General features: G+C 47.5%; 1 protein-coding gene across 4 annotated transcripts in view; it reads left to right on the top strand.

The window, feature by feature from the left end:
* Positions 1–22371, top strand: part of RNF17 (ring finger protein 17) — a 1464292-nt gene that overhangs the window by 792430 nt on the left and 649491 nt on the right. For all 4 annotated transcript variants that reach the window (XM_063951617.1, XM_063951615.1, XM_063951616.1 and 1 more), the window contains 2 exons: positions 1520–1709; positions 2749–2914. In XM_063951617.1, coding sequence (XP_063807687.1) covers positions 1520–1709; positions 2749–2914 — 356 coding nt within the window. The remainder of the gene's footprint in view (positions 1–1519; positions 1710–2748; positions 2915–22371) is intronic.

A 22371-nucleotide genomic window follows, 5' to 3' on the forward strand; every position in this document is an offset into this window, starting at 1 on the left:
GGGGAGAAGCCAGCACATTGAAGAATTTTTAAAGTGCCAGGCTCCAGTGGACCCCATCTATACCCCATGGTAACTCTTACCATCCCAGTATCCCCTACGGACTAGGAGAAAAGGAATTACTTGTAGGTATTAAATTCTTATATTTCCCCACACAGCTGTATCAGTGGTATTTGATACCATTTGTACAGTATGCAGCAAATGATGGTCCGTTGCTTGAAGGTAAAAATACATTCAGAAGGATTCACCTGAAGTTGTTTAGATTTGATAATTGTAGCGTTTCCGTGGAAGAACTTTCACACCCTCTACAGACAATACAGAATATAGGGTGGGGAGGTATTTGTGTTTTAAACCGCTAGCTATTCTTAAAGAATTTGTCAGATTTGGAAAAATGGTTCTATACTGTATATTGTCTGTCCATTTTTTCTTCATGATATTCATAAGTAGAAGTTATGTACATTTGTGTCTATTAGTGACTACTTTGTCATTAGATAGTTTTTAAATGCTGTGTATAAGGATTGCCTGGTTATTGTGGTGGCTTTAGTATGAAATGCCTACAATCAAGGGACCTGATTCAGACCTGATCGCTGGTGTTCGTTTAACTGCGCATGCGTATGCACCACAATGCGCATGTGCGTTGAACAACAACGGGCATCACCGGTCAGTGACAGGATGGTGTGAAAATTTCATTTGCGCGGGCGTTGGCAAGGTGATTGACAGGAAGAGCCCGTTCGTGTTTGGCAAATGACTGATTACTGGGAGTGTTCGAGCCGTGTCCAAGCGTTTTCAGGGAGGGTGTCTGACATCAACTCCGGCCCCGATCAGCTTGATGTGATCGCACTGGAGGAGTAAGTCCTGGACTACGCAGAGACAGCACACAATGGATTTTCGCAGCTCGATATACACGTGGGATCGCACACTTGCACGGCGAATTTACACTCCTCCTCCGAAGCCACAACTATCTGAACACAGGACAAAAAGTTAGCAGCCCATCGATCAGGTCTGCATCACCCCCAAAATCCTGACGGTTAAAATCCCGACAACAATTGACAGACTGCCAAAATTCCGACAGGGTCAAAATAACAATATTTAAAATACCGACTTGGTCAAAATACCGTAATTTAAATTTTTTTTGTGTATGTCGACATACTGCTGTGCTCGCCATGCTTCGGGCACGGTGTCTCGCTACGCTCGGCACAGTATTCTATTCCTCCTCTAGGTCCACTGGGATGGTAAAATATGAACATGTCTGTTTCAATGAAGAAATCATGAAAAAGTCATGTCGACTCTTGCCAATCATCAGCACTGCCCTGTGCTGTCAATCAAGCTGAGATCGGATGGCAGAGTAAGAGGATGAGACTGAAAATTGTGCTCTACCGAATTTAATTTCTAAACACTTTTCTATTTTCCCAGTGACTGACGTACAGTATCAGGCTTCCAATGTTTTCACTGTGTGTGGTGGGAGAATGCTCTTTTTATCAAAACATACAATTTCCTGAATGTTATATTGTGTTTTATCCAGGAGAAATAGTTGCGTTTAGAAGTTTAGAACGCAATGCTTGGTGTCGTGGGTGTATCACTGAGCTGATTCCGTTAGAAAGTAAATTCGTCCGCCAAGCTTTTGGTCCAGCAAAATACAGGATTCAAGATATTTCAAGTGTGAAGTTTTTCTTGCTTGACTATGGAAGCTCTGAGGTTTTTGTTGTAGCAAGGTATATCTTCCTTTTTATGCTTTTCGATTGTATATAGATATTGCGTTCAATATACAGTATAAAAAATAAACAGCTACTGTACATGTAAAGCCTTCAATGCATCTTACGGCCATTGCTGACATTTTTAGTGATTTTCTTGTTCATGGTGGTTTTTTGTTTTCTTAGTATTTTTTAGTACCAAACAAAACTTTAATATTATTTCATTATTCTTTTAACCATGCTCATTTTTGCCATCTGTAGTTACAGTAGTTGGAAACAGCACGATCTAGAGAGAAAAAACTTTCCAAAATGTAGTGCAAAAAAAAAAAAAAATGAAGTTCAAAATGTAAACAATACAGTAAGGTGTGCTGGAATTTGAGGGCAAATTGTCTTGTTCATATCTTTTATTCAATACTGTACATTGTACGTGTAGGAAATGTTTGGAATGCGCTAGTTTAACATACTGCTCTTTAGAGAGTTTCTCCATATATTCTTCACCAAAGAATTAGCATGTAAAGGAATCTTGGTTTCAGAAGTAACTCAACTGGCCTGATTGCCAATAAGTTTATTAAGCTGCCATTGCTGACTGAGTATGCAGTGATTCTCATACTGCTGATTTGAGCAGGTATTAAAAATATTTACTTTTTGAAAAATTATTGAGCTGATATTATGTACACAAAAATAATGTAAAGTTAATTATTAGTTCAGTAATGTAATTTTTGTTGATTTTTATTAAGAAATTTTTTTTGTATTTGATGTAAAGAAAATGTCAATTTTTTTTACAATTTTTTTTTATCTTCGTGTCAAAATTGTGTTTGATTGATGTAGTATTGTAAGTAGACACTGAATTGAGGACTTCCCGGTATCAGTATCAATGAGTAGCAAAGTAGGATTGGTTACATTTATTTTTTAGCTACAAATTACCATACACAGCTAATAACATGCTTTCAAACTCACCCTTCTTCTTTAGACATAACTTTTGTCCACTGTTCAAAATATTAGAATATTAGCATTTGCTTATGATGTCAGTGAAAGATATTTATTTGCTTTTGTTCTGAAGATTTGCAGGAGCTCATCTCACAAATTGGAACCCAATGGCCGTCCGTCAAACGAAGGTTAATGATTTATGCCACATTTTGACAAAACTGACTTCTGAAGAAGACGGCTTACGCTATATGCCTACTTTTGCAATCAATTGCTCACTGGATATTGTTCCTCAAAGTTTAGTAAGTGAAGCCATATTTTAAACCCCCCAAATCCCCCCCCCCCAAAAAAAAAAAAAAATTCATAAAAAAAAAAAAACCAAAACAACTTAAGGCAGCGGGTCCCAAACTTTTTTTAAACCAAAGCTCCCCAGAATATCAACCTCTCATGGCAAATACACATATATACATGTACAGCTGGGCACTGTACATGTATATAAAGAGCCCCCGCCATGTTATTGGAAAATTTGAGCGGGACAAAAGCTCGCCGCCGAGGGGGCGGGGCTTCTCCCTCAGCACTCACCAGCGTCATTTTCTCTATCGTCCTAGTGGATGCTGGGGTTCCTGAAAGGACCATGGGGGATAGCGGCTCCGCAGGAGACAGGGCACAAAAAGTAAAGCTTTAGGATCAGGTGGTGTGCACTGGCTCCTCCCCCTATGACCCTCCTCCAAGCCTCAGTTAGATTTTTGTGCCCGGCCGAGAAGGGTGCAATCTACGTGGCTCTCCTAAAGAGCTGCTTAGAAAAGTTTAGCTTAGGTTTTTTATTTTACAGGGAGTCCTGCTGGCAACAGGATCACTGCAACGAGGGACTTAGGGGAGAAGAAGTGAACTCACCTGCGTGCAGGATGGATTGGCTTCTTGGCTACTGGACATTAGCTCCAGAGGGACGATCACAGGTACAGCCTGGATGGTCACCGGAGCCTCGCCGCCGGCCCCCTTGCAGATGCTGAAACGAGAAGAGGTCCAGAATCGGCGGCAGAAGACTCCTCAGTCTTCTTAAGGTAGCGCACAGCACTGCAGCTGTGCGCCATTTTCCTCTCAGCACACTTCACACGGCAGTCACTGAGGGTGCAGGGCGCTGGGAGGGGGGCGCCCTGGGAGGCAAATGAAAACCTTTTTTGGCTAAAAATACCTCACATATAGCCTCCGGGGGCTATATGGAGATATTTAACCCCTGCCAGAATCCGTTAAGAGCGGGAGACGAGGCCGCCGAAAAAGGGGCGGGGCCTATCTCCTCAGCACACAGCGCCATTTTCCCTCACAGAAAGGCTGGAGGGAAGGCTCCCAGGCTCTCCCCTGCACTGCACTACAGAAACAGGGTTAAAACAGAGAGGGGGGGCACTAATTTGGCGTTAGAAATATATAAAAAAGATGCTATAAGGGAAAACACTTATATAAGGTTGTCCCTATATAATTATAGCGTTTTTGGTGTGTGCTGGCAAACTCTCCCTCTGTCTCCCCAAAGGGCTAGTAGGTCCTGTCCTCTTTCAGAGCATTCCCTGTGTGTGTGCTGTGTGTCGGTACGTGTGTGTCGACATGTATGAGGACGATGTTGGTGAGGAGGCGGAGCAATTGCCTGTAATGGTGATGTCACTCTCTAGGGAGTCGACACCGGAATGGATGGCTTATTTAGGGAATTACGTGATAATGTCAACACGCGCCAAGGTCGGTTGACGAAATGAGACGGCCGACAAACAATTAGTACCGGTCCAGACGTCTCAAAAACACCGTCAGGGTTTTTTTAAAACGCCCGTTTACTTTAGTCGGTCGACACAGACACAGACAGGGACACTGAATCCAGTGTCGTCGGTGAATAAACAAACGTATTCCTTATTAGGGCCACACGTTAAGGGCAATGAAGGAGGTGTTACATATTTCTGATACTACAAGTACCACAAAAGAGGGTATTATGTGGGATGTGAAAAAACTACCGTAGTTTTTCCTGAATCAGATAAATTAAATGAAGTGTGTGATGATGCGTGGGTTCCCCCCGATAGAAAATATGGGCGGTATACCCTTTCCCGCCAGAAGTTAGGGCGCGTTGGGAAACACCCCTTAGGGTGGATAAGGCGCTCACACGCTTATCAGAACAAGTGGCGGTACCGTCTATAGATAGGGCCGTCCTCAAGGAGCCAGCTGACAGGAGGCTGGAAAAATATCATAAAAAGTATATACACACATACTGGTGTTATACTGCGACCAGCGATCGCCTCAGCCTGGATGTGCAGAGCTGGGGTGGCTTGGTCGGATTCCCTGACTAAAAATATTGATACCCTTGACAGGGACAGTATTTTATTGACTATAGAGCATTTAAAGGATGTATTTCTATATATGCGAGATGCACAGAGGGATATTTGCACTCTGGCATCAAGAGTAAGTGCGATGTCCATATCTGCCAGAAGATGTTTATGGACACGACAGTGGTCAGGTGATGCAGATTCCAAACGGCACAAAGGTGTATTGCCGTATAAAGGAAGAGGAGTTATTTGGGGTCGGTCCATCGGACCTGGTGGCCACGGCAACTGCTGGAAAATCCACCGTGTTTACCCTAAGTCACATCTCTGCAGAAAAAGACACCGTCTTTTCAGCTTCAGTCCTTTCGTCCCTATAAGAGTCATATCTGCCCAGGGATAGAGGAAAGGGAAGAAGACTGCAGCAGGCAGCCCATTCCCAGGAACAGAAGCGTTTCCACCGCTTCTGACAAGCTCTCAGCATGACGCTGAGACCGTACAGGACCCCTGGATCCTACAAGTAGTATCCCAGGGGTACAGTTTGGAATGTCGAGACGTTTCCCCTGCGCAGGCTCCTGAAGTCTGCTTTACCAAGGTCTCCCTCCGACAAGGAGGCAGTATGGGAAAAAATTCACGAGTTGTATTCCCAGCAGGTGATAATTAAATTACCCCTCCTACAACAAGAAAAGGGGTATTATTCCACACTATATTGTGGTACTGAAGCCAGAAGGCTAGGTGAGACTTATTCTAAATCTAAAAAAATTTGAACACTTACAAAGGTTCAAATCAAGATGGAGTCACTCAGAGCAGTGATAACGAACCGGGATCCATGTCCCAAATTTGCCCTTATCACTAAGGGTACCTCAGGTTCGTGGTACAGAACTGTCACTATCAGTTTCAGACGCTGCCGTTTGGATTGTCTACGGCACCCCGGGTCTTTACCAAGGTAATGGCCGAAATGATGGTTCTTCTTCGAAGAAAAGGCGTCTTAATTATCCCTTACTTGGACGATCTCCTGATAAGGGCAAAGTCCAGGGAACAGTTGGAGGTCGGAGTAGCACTATCTCGGATACTGTTACAACAGCAGGGGTGGATTCTAAATATTCCAAAATCGCAGCTGATCCCGACAACAAGTCTCCTGTGCTTAGGGATGATTCTGGACACAGTCCAGAAAAAGGTGTTTCTCCCGGAAGAGAAAGTCAGGGAGTTATCCGAGCTAGTCAGGAACCTCCTAAAATCAGTGCATCATTGCACAAGGGCCATGGTAAAAAAATGGTGACTTCCTTCGAAGCAATTCCAGTCGGCAGATTTCATGCAAGAACTTTTCAGTGGGATCTGCTGGACAAATGGTCCGGATCGCATCTTCAGATGCATCAGCGGATAACCCTATATCCAAGGACAAGGGTGTCTCTCCTGTGGTGGTTACAGAGTGCTCATCTTCTAGAGGGCCGCAGATTCGGCATTCAGTTTTGGATGTTGGTGACCACGGAGGCCAGCCCGAGAGGCTTGGGAGCAGTCACACAAGAAAAAAATTTCCAGGGAGTGTGATCAAGTCTGGAGATTTTTCTCCACATAAATATAGCTAAGGGTAAATTTATAATGCTCTAGGCTTAGCAAGACCTCTGCTTCAAGGTCAGCCGGTATTGATCCAGTGGGATAAAACATCACGGCAGTCGCCCACGTAAATAGACAGGGCGGCACAAGAAGCAGGAGGGCAGTGGCAAAAACTGCAAGGACTTTTCGCTGGGCGGAAAATCATGTGATAGCACTGTCAGCAGTGTTTCATTCCGGGAATGGAAACTGGGAAGCAGACTTCCTCAGTAGGCACGACCTCCACCCGGCAGAGTGGGAACTTCATGGGGAAGTTTTCCACATAATTGTAAACCGTTGGGAATTACCAAAGGTGGACATGATGGCGTCCCGTCTGAACAAAAAACGGGACAGGTATTGCGCCAGGTTAAGAGACCCTCAGGCAATAGCTGTGGACGGTCTGGTAACACCGTGGGTGTACCAGTCGGTGTATGTGTTCCATCCTCTGCTTTTCATACCTAAGGTACTGAGAATTAGAAGACGTAGAGGAGTAAGAACTATACTCATGGCTCCGGATTGGCCAAGAAGGACTTGGTACCCGGAACTTCAAGAGATGCTCACAGAGGACTTATGGCCTCTGCCGCTAAGAAGGGACTTGTTTCAGCAAGTACCATGTCTGTTCCAAGACTTACCGCAGCTGCGTTTGACGGCATGGCGGTGGAACGCCGGATCCTAAGGGAAAAGGCATTCAGGAAGAGGTCATTCCTACCCTGGTCAAAGCCAGAAAGGAGGTGACCGCACAACATTATCACCACATGTGGCGAAAATATGTTGCGTGGTGTGAGGCCAGGAAGGCCCCACGAAGAAATTTCAACTCGGTCGATTCCTGCATTTCTTGCAAACAGGAGTGTCTATGGGCCTCAAATTGGGGTCCATTAAGGTTCAAATTTCGGCCCTGTCGATTTTTCTTCCAGAAAGAATTGGCTTCAGTTCCTGAAGTCCAGAAGTTTGTCAAGGGAGTATTGCATATACAACCCCCTTTTGTGCCTCCAGTGGCACTGTGGGATCTCAACGTAGTTCTGGGATTCCTCAAAACACATTGGTTTAAAACCAGTCAAATCTGTGGATTTGAAGCATCTCACATGAAAAGTGAACATGCTCTTGGACCTGGCCTGGACCAGGCGAGTGTCAAATTGGTGGTTTTTTTCTCAAAAAAGCCCATATCTGTTTGTCCTTTCGGACAGGGCAGAGCTGCGGACTCGTCCCCAGTTCTCTCCCTAAGGTGGTGTCAGTGTTTCACCTGAACCAGCTTATTGTGGTGTCTTGCGCCTACTAGGGACTTGGAGGACTCCAAGTTGCTAGATGTGGTCAGGGCCCTGAAAATATAGGTTCCAGGACGGCTGGAGTCAGGAAAACTGACTTGCTGTTATCCTGTATGCACCCAACAAACTGGGTGCTCTTGCTTTTAAGCAGACTTTTGCGAGTTGGATGTGTAATACAATTCAGCTTGCACATTCTGTGGCAGGCCTGCCACAGCCAAAATATGTAAATGCCCATTCCACAAGGAAGGTGGGCTCATCTTGGGCGGCTGCCCGAGGGGTCTCGGCTTTACAACTTTGCCGAGCGGCTATTTAGTCAGGGGCAAACACGTTTGTAAAATCCTACAAATTTGATACCCTGGCTAAGGAGGACCTGGAGTTCTCTCATTCGGTGCTGCAGAGTCATCCGCACTCTCCCGCCCGTTTGGGAGCTTTGGTATAATCCCCATGGTCCTTTCAGGAACCCCAGCATCCACTAGGACGATAGAGAAAATAAGAATTTACTTACCGATAATTCTATTTCTCGGAGTCCGTAGTGGATGCTGGGCGCCCATCCCAAGTGCGGATTATCTGCATTACTTGTACATAGTTACAAAAATCGGGTTATTGTTGTGAGCCATCTTTTCAGAGGCTCCGCTGTTATCATACTGTTAACTGGGTTCAGATCACAGGTTGTACAGTGTGATTGGTGTGGCTGGTATGAGTCTTACCCGGGATTCATAAATCCTTCCTTATTGTGTACGCTCGTCCGGGCACAGTACCTAACTGAGGCTTGGAGGAGGGTCATAGGGGGAGGAGCCAGTGCACACCACCTGATCCTAAAGCTTTACTTTTTGTGCCCTGTCTCCTGCGGAGCCGCTATCCCCCATGGTCCTTTCAGGAACCCCAGCATCCACTACGGACTCCGAGAAATAGAATTATCGGTAAGTAAATTCTTATTTTTCTCCACAGCACCGCTGAGAGGAAGCTCCCCGGACTCTCCCCTGCTTGACACACGGTGAAAGAAGGGTTTTAAAGTAGAGGGGGGGCACATAATTAGCATATATATATATATATATATATATATATATATATATATATCTCCACGGTAATCCTGCACTCTCATCCCATAAACTCCAACGTTGCGGGTGCTCCTAATGAACCCTTGCAGATCCACTTGAACAGCAAAATTTCCACTAGGTGGAAGGTGCACTCTCGCAGTAATAAATGAAAGTCCGTGTATAAAAAGACTTTTATTAAGAAAGTCCAAAAGCCTTATATGTCGACGTTTCGGTCCGTGTGACGGGCCTTTCTCAAGACTATTAGCTTTTAAATTAACATCTTGCATCAAATTATTGTCATGTGTCTGTGAAAAGAATAAAGTGTAGACAAATTCACATATACAGGGAACTACGCCTCCCAGGCCAAGTATCATCTGACAACCTTCCAATAATATAATCACCGCATTAAAATATTCCATCTCACCAATTACTAATGTATGTGACCATGCAGCTTTTACATGAATCTCACCACCTTCACCTGTGACAGAGCCACCCAAACTCATAGTATCACGTGAAACAGCTCACCTAAGATCAGATCATAGTCATCAACAAATTCATAGCACAAAAAGGGATAGCATATCCGGACACAGTCTTAAAAATCATAGATGTAGAGGAACGTACATCTAAAATAAAATGTCAAACATGGATTATACTCATGGAAAAAATCACTAACATAGTACTTCAGTGAAAACCATTCTCAAACATACCTGATCAAACAGATCCTGCTACCATGATGCAGCTGCAGGGTCACGGTATGCACGACGTGCTGCATGAATAACAACAAAAACTGCATCTATATTGTGCTACAGTCTGCGTTCAGTGAAAGGTCAATGATACAAAGTAAAAAGTAAGAACTTACAGTGGTTGGGAGGAGAATAACGCGTCCCTGAGCTGCATGCCAAATGACAGCAACGGGACTGCTATTTAAATATCCCGGACCGGAAGTGGCCGGATACATCATGTGCAACTCTCTAAAGCTTCCCGCCAGTAAGTATTCACGGCTAATACTCTGCAGAGTACTCTATCATCTACAAAGATGCGGCTCCCAGGCCGCACATCGCAACAGCCGTCAAGGGCCCCTTGCACCAACATCCGCAGCACCTGCAACGCGCCCCGGCAGGTCACGGAGCTCATGCGTTCCACCTGCCGGAAGTGCGTTCCACCGGACCGAAAATGGCCCGAATGTGCACTGAACAAGCAGTGGGTGAACTCTAAATTGGGTTCCTACCCACTAATACTAAACGAAATCAAATGACAGTGTGCAGTACATCGTGGGGCGTGGCTCACATGCTGCTACCAAAACATTAGCAGAGTGATCACAGTAGGAAAAAATATGTCAATACTTAACAGATGTCTAGGCCTGGGGGGTAGTCCATACATACAAACATCGCACAACTGGACCATTGTACAAAGTACAAAAGCACTAAATAATAACAATTCAGAATTAAAGAATCAAAAAAAATTATAAAAATATAATGCATGAAAAAAAATATAAACATGATGTGAATAAATAATTTCTCTGAAAGGAACCTTTGGAGCCTAATGATATTAGGCTGCCTATGTACACTTTAGATTGATATGTCAATTAACCATTACATAGTGTGATTAGAACAAGTTACATAAATGACATCATCACCCAGTATAGTGTCTAATAAGGAGGACCACTCCAATCTTCCTCCAAGACACAAATATAAATCAATTCTTTCAATAGTGACAGGTTCCAAGAATAAAGAAAATACAAAAATACAAATAAAAAGAAAAACAATTATTAGGTGTAGTTTACAGAAAAACATTAAATGGATTGGACTCATTAAGTCCTCTCGGGGCGACCGTGTCCAACCTGTGTATCCAATAGCTTTCGCGTCTCTTCAACAACAGGGACCGATCGCCACCAGTGGGACATGGTGGGATCCAATCGATTAGTCCATGTGGACTTGTATATGTTGGTCTGACTACACGGCCATTTCGAGATCGAGATGCAGTTTTTGTTGTTATTCATGCAGCACGTCGTGCATACCGTGACCCTGCAGCTGCATCATGGTAGCAGGATCTGTTTGATCAGGTATGTTTGAGAATGGTTTTCACTGAAGTACTATGTTAGTGATTTTTTCCATGAGTATAATCCATGTTTGACATTTTATTTTAGATGTACGTTCCTCTACATCTATGATTTCTCCTTCATCCACTAGGGGCCACTGGAGCGTAGTTACAATGGGGAATAGTAGGCAGTAATTGGGAGCTGGCACTTTAAAATTCTTCACACTGTGGCTAGCTCCTCCCCTACTATCTCCCCTCCAAGCCAGTCTTAGTTTAGTGCCCGAGGGAGCTGGTTCACTTGGGTTTAGCTGAAGAATTTTTCTTTTTTCTTTATTATTTTCTTTTTTCTTACATACACGCACAGACTGCCAGTCTGCACCGTGGGAGCTGCCGGCGGGGTCCCATCGCAGCTGCGTGCGGCTCGGGATGGGCCCCGGCTGAGGGAGACACTGAGCTCTCCTGAGTTGGCGGACACCGCTGCGTGCGGCGCGTGTCGCGGCCACTCCATCCAGCAGAAGATTCCGGCAGCACGGCAGTGGTAAGTAACAGTGGCCGAACACCGCTGCGTGCGGCGCGTGTTGGGGCCACTCTGTCCGCTGCGTGCGGCGCACACTCCGTTAACAGAGGCCGGACACCGCTGCGTGCGGCGCGTGTCGGGGCCACTCCATCATCTGCAAGCAGTGGTGAGTAAACACCCCCCCTTCACATTGATGTATGATTTATATATCACATTACACATTTACTGGTGCAATGTGCTCTAAGTAATAGGTTTATTCCTTCAGTGTGCCACTGTATGATCAAGGCGCCTTTTCTGATTCAAATTTGGCGCCTTTAAGGGGTGGGCGGAGCTTCAGTGCGCTATGCACAGCGCCCGCTCTGTACTGCTGCTCAGCGCTCCCTGCTCCCCGCCCGCGACACACATTGCCGGCGGGGGATGCAGGGCACTCACCGACGGGTTTGTTTAAATTTTGCACCAGAGCGGGGGGCGGAGCTAACTCCTGCTCGGTACAGCGAGCGCTCCCCGCGACCCGGCCAGGATACTCACGCGCTGCACAGCGGGCTCAGCGCCCCGCTCCCCAGCCACTGTATTTCCCGCTCTGTACAGCGGGCTCCCCGGCAGGGGATACAGGGCGCTCACCGCTCCGGGTAAGCTACAGGCTTCCGCGCTGCAGGCTCAGCACCCCGCTCCCCAGCCACTGCATTTCCCGCTCTGTACAGCGGGCTCCCTGCTCACGCTTTGCCGGCAGGGGATACTGGGCGCTCACCGCTCCGGGTAAGCTACAGGCTCCCGCGCTGCACTCAGCGCCCCGCTCTCCATCCACTGCATTTCCCGCTCTGTACAGCGGGCTCCCTGCTCCCCGCACGCATTGCCGGAGGGGGATACAGGGCGCTCATCGTGGAACTGAAGCGGGTTAGTTAAATTTTGGACCTAATTCCGCTCTGCACAGCGGGCTCCCTGCCTCATTTCACACATTGCTGGAGGGAGAGTCAGGGAGTTTACCGCTTCATTTAAGATTTCAAAGGAGCTTAATCCCGCTTTGCTCAGCGGGCTCCCCACTCCCCAGCACACACACACATGGATTAGAGCCTGCTCTATATCAGGGGCTCATGAATGCATTGGCATAATAGTGGAGCTGATTAGGAACCCAGGTTCACATATCACCCTCTACCCAATTGGCTTAATTATGTATATATATATGTAAATATGTGGGTATATATATATATATATATATATATGTATGGGGTTATGTATGGGTGTGTGTGTGTGTGTGTATATATATATATGTATGTATATATGTATATATATGTGTATGCTGTTACACTACCATATATAGTAGCAATGTTTTTATTATAAGACTGGTTTCACATTAGCTCCGCCTTGCCACATATCTTTTCCCCCCGGCCTTTCTCGCAGACTGCACGCCATTTTGGGAAACCAGCGGAGCCTCCGAGAAACATGTATTGCGTCTTCCTAATTTAGCAGTACTTTACATACAGGGCGGGTGTTACCTTCCCTGTATTATTCCTTTGTTTCACTTAATAATAATAATAATACTGGTAGTAATTTGGGGAATGTGTGTGGCATCAGACAGTTGCTGTAGCGGGTATCTGAAGGGACCTATAGTCTAGTGGCTAAGACTCATGTCCCACAGCGCAGACCTAATGGTTCAGGTCTCCGCTGCTCCAGAAAGTTTATTTCATTGCATTATAGTGCAGACCTTGCAGAGGGCTGTGTTTATTTAACCCACCTTTTCTCCTTTCGTTTGTCTCACCTGGGATAGTCAAGGAATTCTCTCTTAGGTGTGAAGTATGCGGTGGAGCCATCTGCTTAGCCCTCCACGCACCTGCAGGACACTCCTGTTTGACAAGCTCAGATTATGCAGGTAATGTCGCTGTTAACCAGAGACCTTGTACGTCATTTCACCTCTCCAGGTTTCTAAAAGAGCCTTGATAACCTTCCATGTTACACAACTCAGCAGTGGAAAGGCCTCTCCGGGAGGTGGAGAAAGATGTCCAGAGTCTGAACCAGTGTCTCAGAATTTCCAGGTGCATTATACAGCAGTTCGGCTGATACTGCAGGTAAAGGAGGCGGGCACGTCAAGTACATCAGGGTCGACGCCGATGACGAAAGGACAGCGACTGGTCCAGTTTCGGATGAGCTGGGTAGGCTCCGGTGGGCGGCCGGCAGACACCCGAATACACAATTTCAGTTATCAAACAATGTTTGTTTTCCTATCCTTTACCCGCAGACGGCAGGAAATGGTATCAGGACCTCTCCAGGGTATACCCCTCGATGTATCGCCGGTCCACCAAGCTGCCGTTTTCCTGAGGCAACCTTGCTCAGGGATCCATCGAAGACACATATGTGGCAGCTGGGTCCTACCTTGTCCGGAGCAGGTAGGTTGTGGAACAATTATCCTCTAGGTTACAGGATGTTTCGCATCAGGATCATTTGATACTTTGGTATAGATCAAAATCACGATTCTGCTTTATGTTCTTTGGAGGTCTCCACGTCTGCAGACTTGGAACCTGCATTTTCGCTTGGGCTGTCTTAACCCGACGACCTCTGGGGCTGCGACAGTGACAGGTGAACATGAAATCCTACGGGGCAGATGGTTCAGAGGAAGGAACTTGCTGCAGGATTTCTTGAGCCATTGGAGGTAAGTCCACTTTGCTTTAGCCTACTACTGCCCCAGCTCCAAGACAGACCTTTACCGGTCTTTCCTTTAGATTTTTCCGTGCCCTTTCAAGCTTTCGACTCCACACGGGCGATATCTCCGTCGCCAGGGGATCTCAGGTAAAAGGCTGAAGCAGAGGTTCAACAGCCTCGGTCCAGTCTGATGTTTGATCATCCTATACACCCACTACAGGTCAGACCTTCCTACCACCTGGAGGGTCCCAGGATATGCGCATGTCAGTGGGAGAAGGCTTGGGCGGTTACAGACTGGATTTTAGAGTACAACCGTCTCAGGAGTCCCTCGGCATGGGTCGGACGATTTACGATGACAAGAGTCATACTGCCGGCGGCGCTCTATATGCTCCTAACCGCAAAGGGTGTTGATCCCTGTTTTTCACATATCATTTGAATCGGGACAGTTCTCAGGTCTTTGTCTTCTTTTCACGTTCCGAAGCCAGTGGGCTTGGCTAGGCATATTCTGGCCTTAGAATCCTTTCAGTCTGTGATTACTAGTTTGACCAAGAAAGGGAGTTTTACGTGTCCCTGGTCTTCAGAGATGCCTGTTTACTGATTTCGGTTGGGTTTCCTCATCAGGCTTTTCTCAGATTCGCATTACAGGATTCTCATTTTCACTGTCAGTCCTTTCCTATCGGTCTCTCTTCCGATCCCACAGGGTTCAGGAAGTTCGCAGAATAACTTTTTCAAAGGCAAGAGGTGACGTTGGTTCCCTTTTGGGACAATCTACTGCTACTATCCCACTCTGTACATTAGGTGGCTTCTGAATATCCCGAGGATCCAGGAACTTTTGGTTCGACACAGATCCAATTTATGCTCCTCGTAGACGTTTTCTCAACACGGTCCGTCAGAGGATTTTTCCTTCCTCGGCACCAGGTACTCTATTTCTTCAGTCAAGTTGCGACGCAATGAGTGGTCGCCTACATTCCCCTCTGAGCGGGGGACAACAATCTTCTTTCCAGGTCAGGCCACCAGGTCAGACTCCTGGGTGAGGGAACATTCCCCGGAGTTTTGTCAGCTGGTCTGCTGTGGGCGGAGATTTCGAATCGACCTCAGGGCGTTCTGACTGACTCTTTAACCCTTTACTACTCACGGACGTGAGCTCTGGTGGCAGTAGCGGAGGATGCCTTCGGGGCTCCTGGGAGTTTCTGGTTATTCTATCCTGCCTCCTTTTCTATTTCTACCTCACTTTTGGTAACACAGGAGGAGAGTATGCGTGCTAGTCCTCTCGGTGGCTCTGGTTGGGCCACCCATGACTTGAAGATACGGCTACAACTGTTGTCGGTAGAGGAGCCTTGGCTCCTACCTCGACTGGACGGTCTACTTCAACAGGGTCCTTTTCTTTGTTCAATCTTACACTGGTTTCATTTAACCGTGTGACTGTTCACGAGACCTCTGAAGGGAGGAGCTCCCTAGTTCGGTTAGGCCTACTGGGCCCCGATTTCAGAAGTCTGTTACCTCTTCTCGCTTTTGCCACCTTTGGAAAACTGTATGGTACATAGTAAGGATAAAAGGGGGTTTTCCCCTTCTTTCAGTTACCATTCGGCCGTCATCTTTGGTTTCTATGGGAGGTTTTGCTCCGCTGCGCTTAAAACCACATTGACCTGAATTTTAGGTCTCTGCCTTTTTCGGTTTTCTTCCAAAAGAGATTAGCCTGGCGGCCGTAAGTTTGGGCTCTATTTTAGGGAGTACTCTATTGGCAACTCCCCCGGCTGAGCTTCGGCCTCAGAGGTCGTTTCTTCCAAAGGGGATGTCCGTTTTTCATATAAATCTGACACTAGTGTTTTTTCAGTTACTAGTTGACTGTTGTCAAGGCTCGCCGTCTCTCTCTACAGAGGTCTTAGGCTATTCGACAAAGGGGTTTTCTTCTTTGTTCTGTACGATGCTCCCGTACTAAATAGCCGGGGTCCCAGCATATGCTGGGCTGTTGGATACATCTGACCATCACACAGGCTTCTTAGCGGTGGCTCGGGAGCCTCCGTTTTCCATTTCAGCGCACTTTACGCGCGTTATGGGACCTTAGTGGTCAGCTGCCAGTGGGGTCTCCATGAATACTTTATGTCGGGCGGCTACTTGGTCAGACCGACATTCGTTTTGTCAAATTCTACAAGTTTGACACTTTTGCGGCCTCTGCATCACAGTTTGGCCGAGCGATTTTACAGGACTCTCAGCGCTCTCCCACCCGTTTTTGGGAGCTCTGGGACGTCCCCATTGTAACTACGCTCCAGTGGCCCCTAGTGGATGAAGGAGAAATCAGGATTTTGGTACTTACCGATAAATCCCTTTCTCCGATTCCACAGGGGCCACTGGACGCCCGCCCAGCGCTGTTCCTCCTTGTTTTTTGCTTAACGGTTTGCAGATCACCATATGACTGCTTGTTGAGTTCGGGCTAGCCGGTTGTTTGTTAGGTTCTGTTCCAGGTTTGATTTGTGTTATCCTGGTTTACAGGGCTTCATTAACCTCCTCTACCTTACGGTTTGGGTTTTTCCAGCTCTCCTCGGGCACAGTTTTACGTAGACTGGCTTGGAGGGGAGATAGTAGGGGAGGAGCTAGCCACAGTGTGAAGAATTTTAAAGTGCCAGCTCCCAATTACTGCCTACTATTCCCCATTGCAACTACGCTCCAGTGGCCCCTGTGGAATCGGAGAAAGGGATTTATCGGTAAGTACCAAAATCCTGATTTTTAAGACTGTGTCCGGATATGCTATCCCTTTTTGTGCTATGAATTTGTTGATGACTATGATCTGATCTTAGGTGAGCTGTTTCACGTGATACTATGAGTTTGGGTGGCTCTGTCACAGGTGAAGGTGGTGAGATTCATGTAAAAGCTGCATGGTCACATACATTAGTAATTGGTGAGATGGAATATTTTAATGCGGTGATTATATTATTGGAAGGTTGTCAGATGATACTTGGCCTGGGAGGCGTAGTTCCCTGTATATGTGAATTTGTCTACACTTTATTCTTTTCACAGACACATGACAATAATTTGATGCAAGATGTTAATTTAAAAGCTAATAGTCTTGAGAAAGGCCCGTCACACGGACCGAAACGTCGACATATAAGGCTTTTGGACTTTCTTAATAAAAGTCTTTTTATACACGGACTTTCATTTATTACTGCGAGAGTGCACCTTCCACCTAGTGGAAATTTTGCTATATATATATATATATATATATATATATATATATATATATATATATATATATATATATACACATACATACATACATACATACATACATACATACATACATACATACATACAACAACAGCGCTACTGGGTAAACATACTGTGTTTTCTCTAACGTCCTAGTGGATGTTGGGGACTCCGTAAGGACCATGGGGAATAGACGGGCTCCGCAGGAGACAAAGCACTCTTAGAAAGAATAAGGACTACTGGTGTGCACTGGCTCCTCCCTCTATGTCCCTCCTCCAGACCTCAGTTAGAATCTGTGCCCGGTCAGAGCTGGGTGCACTTTAGTGAGCTCTCCTGAGCTTGCTAATAAGAAAGTATTTTATTAGGATTTTTTATTTTCAGAGAGATCTGCTGGCAACAGGCTCTCTGCTACGTGGGACTGAGGGGAGAGAAGCAAACCTACTAACTGCGGATAGATTGCGCTTCTTAGGCTACTGGACACCATTAGCTCCAGAGGGATCGAACACAGGAACTCACCCTTGGTCGTCCGATCCCGGAGCCGCGCCGCCGTCCCCCTCGCAGAGCCAGAAGACAGAAGCTGGCGAGAGAAGCAAGAAGACTTCAAAATCGGCGGCAGAAGACTCCTGTCTTCATATGAGGTAGCACACAGCACTGCAGCTGTGCGCCATTGCTCCCACATTTAGCCCGCACACTCCGGTCACTGTAGGGTGCAGGGGGGGGGGGGGGGGGGGGGCGCGCGCGCCCTGGGCAGCAATTGAGTAACTCCTGGCAAAATAGAGCATATATATAGCTGGGCACTGTATATATGCATGAGCCCCCGCCATTTTTTTACACAAAATCGCGGGACAGAAGCCCGCCGCTGAGGGTGCGGGGCTTCTTCCTCAGCACTCACCAGCGCCTGTTTCTCTCCACAGCTCCGCTGAGAGGAAGCTCCCCAGGCTCTGCCCTGCAGAATCACGGTAGAAAGAGGGTAAAAAGAGAGGGGGGCACATAAATTAGGTGCAAAATCAGTATATACAGCAGCTACTGGGTAAACACTAAGTTACTGTGTAATTCCTGGGTTATATAGCGCTGGGGTGTGTGCTGGCATACTCTCTCTCGGTCTCTCCAAAAGGCCTTGTGGGGGTTCTGTCCTCAAATAGAGCATCCCCTGTGTGTGTGGTGTGTCGGTACGTTTGTGTCGACATGTTTGACGAGGAAGTTTATGTGGAAGCAGAGCAGGTGCAGATGAATGTGGGGTCGCCGCCGACGGCGCCGACACTTGATTGGATGGATATGTGGAAGGTATTAAATGATAATGTAAACTCCTTGCATAAAAGGTTGGATAAAGCTGAAGCCATGGGACAGTCAGGGTCTCAACCCATGCCTGATCCTACAGCGCAGAGGCCGTCAGGGTCTCAGAAGCGCCCACTATCCCAGATTGTTGACACGGATATCGACACGGATTCTGACTCCAGTGTCGATGGCAAAGTTGCCGCATGAAATGGCTAAAGCCATCCGCTACATGATTATAGCAATGAAGGATGTATTGCACATTTCAGAGGTAAACCCGGTCCCTGACAAGAGGGTTTATATGTTTGGGGAAAAAAGGAAAGACGTGACGTTTCCCCCTTCACATGAGTTAAATGAGTTATGTGAAAAAGCTTGGGATTCTCCTGATAGGAAAGTGCAGATTTCCAAACGGTTGCTTATGGTGTATCCTTTCCCGCAAACGGACAGGTTACGCTGGAAATCCTCCCCTAGGGTAGACAAAGCTTTGACACGCTTAACGAAGAAGGTGGCCCTGCCGTCACAGGATACGGCCTCCCTAAAAGGTCCTGCGGATATGAAGCAGGAAGGTATCCTGAAGTACGTTTATACACATTCAGGTACCCTACTGAGGCCGGCAATTGCGTCGGTCTGGATGTGTAGTGCTGTAGCAGCATGGACAGATACTCTGTCTGAGGAACTTGATACCTTGGACAAGGATACTATATTACTGACCCTGGGGCATATAAAAGACGCTGTCCTATATATGAGGGATGCCCAGAGAGACATTTGCCTACTGGCTCTAGAATAAATGCAATGTAAATTTCTGCCAGAAGGGTCCTGTGGACTCGGCAATGGACAAGCACATGGAGGTGTTACCTTATAAGGGTGAGGAATTGTTTGGGGACGGTCTCTCGGACCTAGTTTCCACAGCTACTGCTGGGAAGTCAAATATTTTGCCATATATTCCCTCACAACCTAAGAAAGCACCGTATTACCAAATGCAGTCCTTTCGATCGCACAGAGGCAAGAAAGTCCGAGGTGCGTCTTTTCTTGCCAGAGGCAGGGGTAGAGGAAAGAAGCTGCACAATACAGCTAGTTCCCAGGAACAGAAGTCCTCCCCGGCTTCCACAAAATCCACCGCATGACGCTGGGGCTCCACAGGTGGAGCCAGGAGCGGTGGGGGCGCGTCTCCGAAATTTCCGCCACCAGTGGGTTCGCTCACAGGTGGATCCCTGGGCTATACAGATTGTGTCTCAGGGATACAAGCTGGAATTCGAAGTGATGCCCCCTCACCGTTACCTCAAATCGGCCCTGCCAGCTTCCCCCATAGAAAGGGAAGTAGTGTTAGCGGCAATTCACAAATTATATCTCCAGCAGGTGGTGGTACAGGTTCCCCTCCCTCAACAGGGAAGGGGTTACTATTCCACAATGTTTGTGGTTCCGAAACCGGACGGTTCGGTCAGACCCATATTGAATTTAAAATCCCTGAACATTTACCTGAAAAGGTTCAAGTTCAAGATGGAATCGCTGAGAGCGGTCATCGCAAGCCTGGAAGAGGGGGATTTTATGGTGTCTCTGGACATAAAGGATGCTTACCTGCATGTCCCCATTTATCCACCTCATCAGGAGTACCTCAGATTTGTGGTACAGGACTGTCATTACCAATTCCAGACATTGCCGTTTGGTCTGTCCACGGCACCGAGAATATTTACCAAGGTAATGGCGGAAATGATGGTGCTCCTGCGAAAGCAAGGAGTCACAATTATCCCATACTTGGACGATCTCCTCATAAAGGCGAAGTCCAGAGAGCAGTTGCTGATCAGCGTAGCACACTCTCGGGAGGTGTTACAACAGCACGGCTGGATTCTGAATATTCCAAAGTCGCAGCTGATTCCTACGACGAGACTGCCCTTCCTGGGCATGATTCTGGACACAGACCAGAAGAAGGTGTTTCTCCCGGAGGAGAAGACCCAGGAGCTCGTGACTCTGGTCAGAGACCTCTTAAAACCAAAACAGGTGTCGGTGCATCAATGCACGCGAGTCCTGGGAAAGATGGTGGCGTCATACGAAGCCATTCCCTTCGGCAGGTTCCATGCGAGGAACTTTCAGTGGGATCTGTTGGACAAGTGGTCCGGATCGCATCTTCAGATGCATCGGCTGATCACCCTATCCCCCAGGGCCAGGGTGTCTCTTCTGTGGTGGCTGCAGAGTACTCACCTTCTCGAGGGCCGCAGGTTAGGCTTACAGGACTGGGTCCTGGTGACCACGGATGCAAGCCTCCGAGGGTGGGGGGCAATCACTCAGGGAAGAAACTTCCAAGGGCTGTGGTCAAGTCAGGAGGCTTGTCTGCACATCAATATCCTGGAACTAAGGGCCATATACAACGCCCTGAGTCAAGCGGAGCCTCTGCTTCGCAACCCACCGGTGCTGATTCAATCAGACAACATCACCGCAGTGGCTCATGTAAACCGCCAGGGCGGCACGAGAAGCAGGGTGGCGATGGCAGAAGCCACCAGGATTCTTCGTTGGGCGGAGAATCACGTGCAAGCACTGTCAGCAGTGTTCATTCCGGGAGTGGACAACTGGGAAGCAGACTTCCTCAGCAGGCACGACCTCCACCCGGGAGATAGGGGACTTCATCAAGAAGTCTTCACACAGATTACAAATCGATGGGAACTGCCACAGGTGGACATGATGGCATTCCGCCTCAACAAAAAGCTACAAAAGTATTGCGCCAGGTCAAGAGACCCTCAGGCGATAGCGGTGGACGCACTAGTAACACCGTGGGTGTTCCAGTCGGTCTATGCGTTTCCTCCTCTTCCTCTCATACCCAAAGTGCTGAGAATCGTAAGAAAAAGAGGAGTGAGAACAATACTCATTGTTCCGGACTGGCCAAGAAGGACTTGGTACCCGGAACTGCAAGAAATGCTCACAGAGGACCCATGGCCTCTGCCTCTCAGACAGGATCTGTTGCAACAGGGGCCCTGTCTGTTCCAAGACTTACCGCGGCTGCGTTTGACGGCATGGCGGTTGAACGCCGGATCCTAGTGGAAAAAGGCTTTCCGGATGAAGTTATTCCTACGCTGATAAAGGCTAGGAAGGACGTGACAGCAAAACATTATCACCGTATATGGCGAAAATATGTTTCTTGGTGTGAGGCCATGAAGGCCCCTACAGAGGAATTCCAGCTGGGCCGGTTCCTTCACTTCCTACAGTCGGGAGTGACTATGGGCTTAATATTAGGGTCCATAAAGGTCCAGATTTCGGCCCTATCCATTTTCTTTCAAAAGGAACTGGCTTCTATTCCTGAGGTTCAGACGTTTGTAAAGGTAGTGCTGCATATTCAGCCCCCTTTCTCTAACGTCCTAGTGGATGCTGGGAACTCCGTAAGGACCATGGGGATAGCGGGCTCCGAAGGAGGCTGGGCACTCTAGAAAGATCTTAGACTACCTGGTGTGCACTGGCTCCTCCCACTATGACCCTCCTCCAAGCCTCAGTTAGATTTCCTGCCCGGCCGAGGTTGGATGCACACTAGGGGCTCTCCTGAGCTCTTAGAAAGTTATAGTCTTAGAATTTGTTCTTTTCAGTGAGACCTGCTGGCAACAGGCTCACCGCAGCGAGGGACTAAGGGGAGAAGAAGCGAACTCGCCTGCTTGCAGCCGGATTGGGCTTCTTAGGCTACTGGACACCATTAGCTCCAGAGGGATCGACCGCAGGCCCAGCCTTGATGTTCGGTCCCGGAGCCGCGCCGCCGTCCCCCTTACAGAGCCAGAAGCAAGAAGATGGTCCGGAAAATCGGCGGCATGAAGACTCAGTCTTCACCAAGGTAGCGCACAGCACTGCAGCTGTGCGCCATTGCTCCTCTCACACACTTCAAACTCCGGTCACTGAGGGTGCAGGGCGCTGGGGGGGGGCGCCCTGAGGCAGCAATAAAAACAC

Source organism: Pseudophryne corroboree, chromosome 2 (assembly GCF_028390025.1).
Source record: "Pseudophryne corroboree isolate aPseCor3 chromosome 2, aPseCor3.hap2, whole genome shotgun sequence".
NCBI lineage: Eukaryota > Metazoa > Chordata > Amphibia > Anura > Myobatrachidae > Pseudophryne > Pseudophryne corroboree.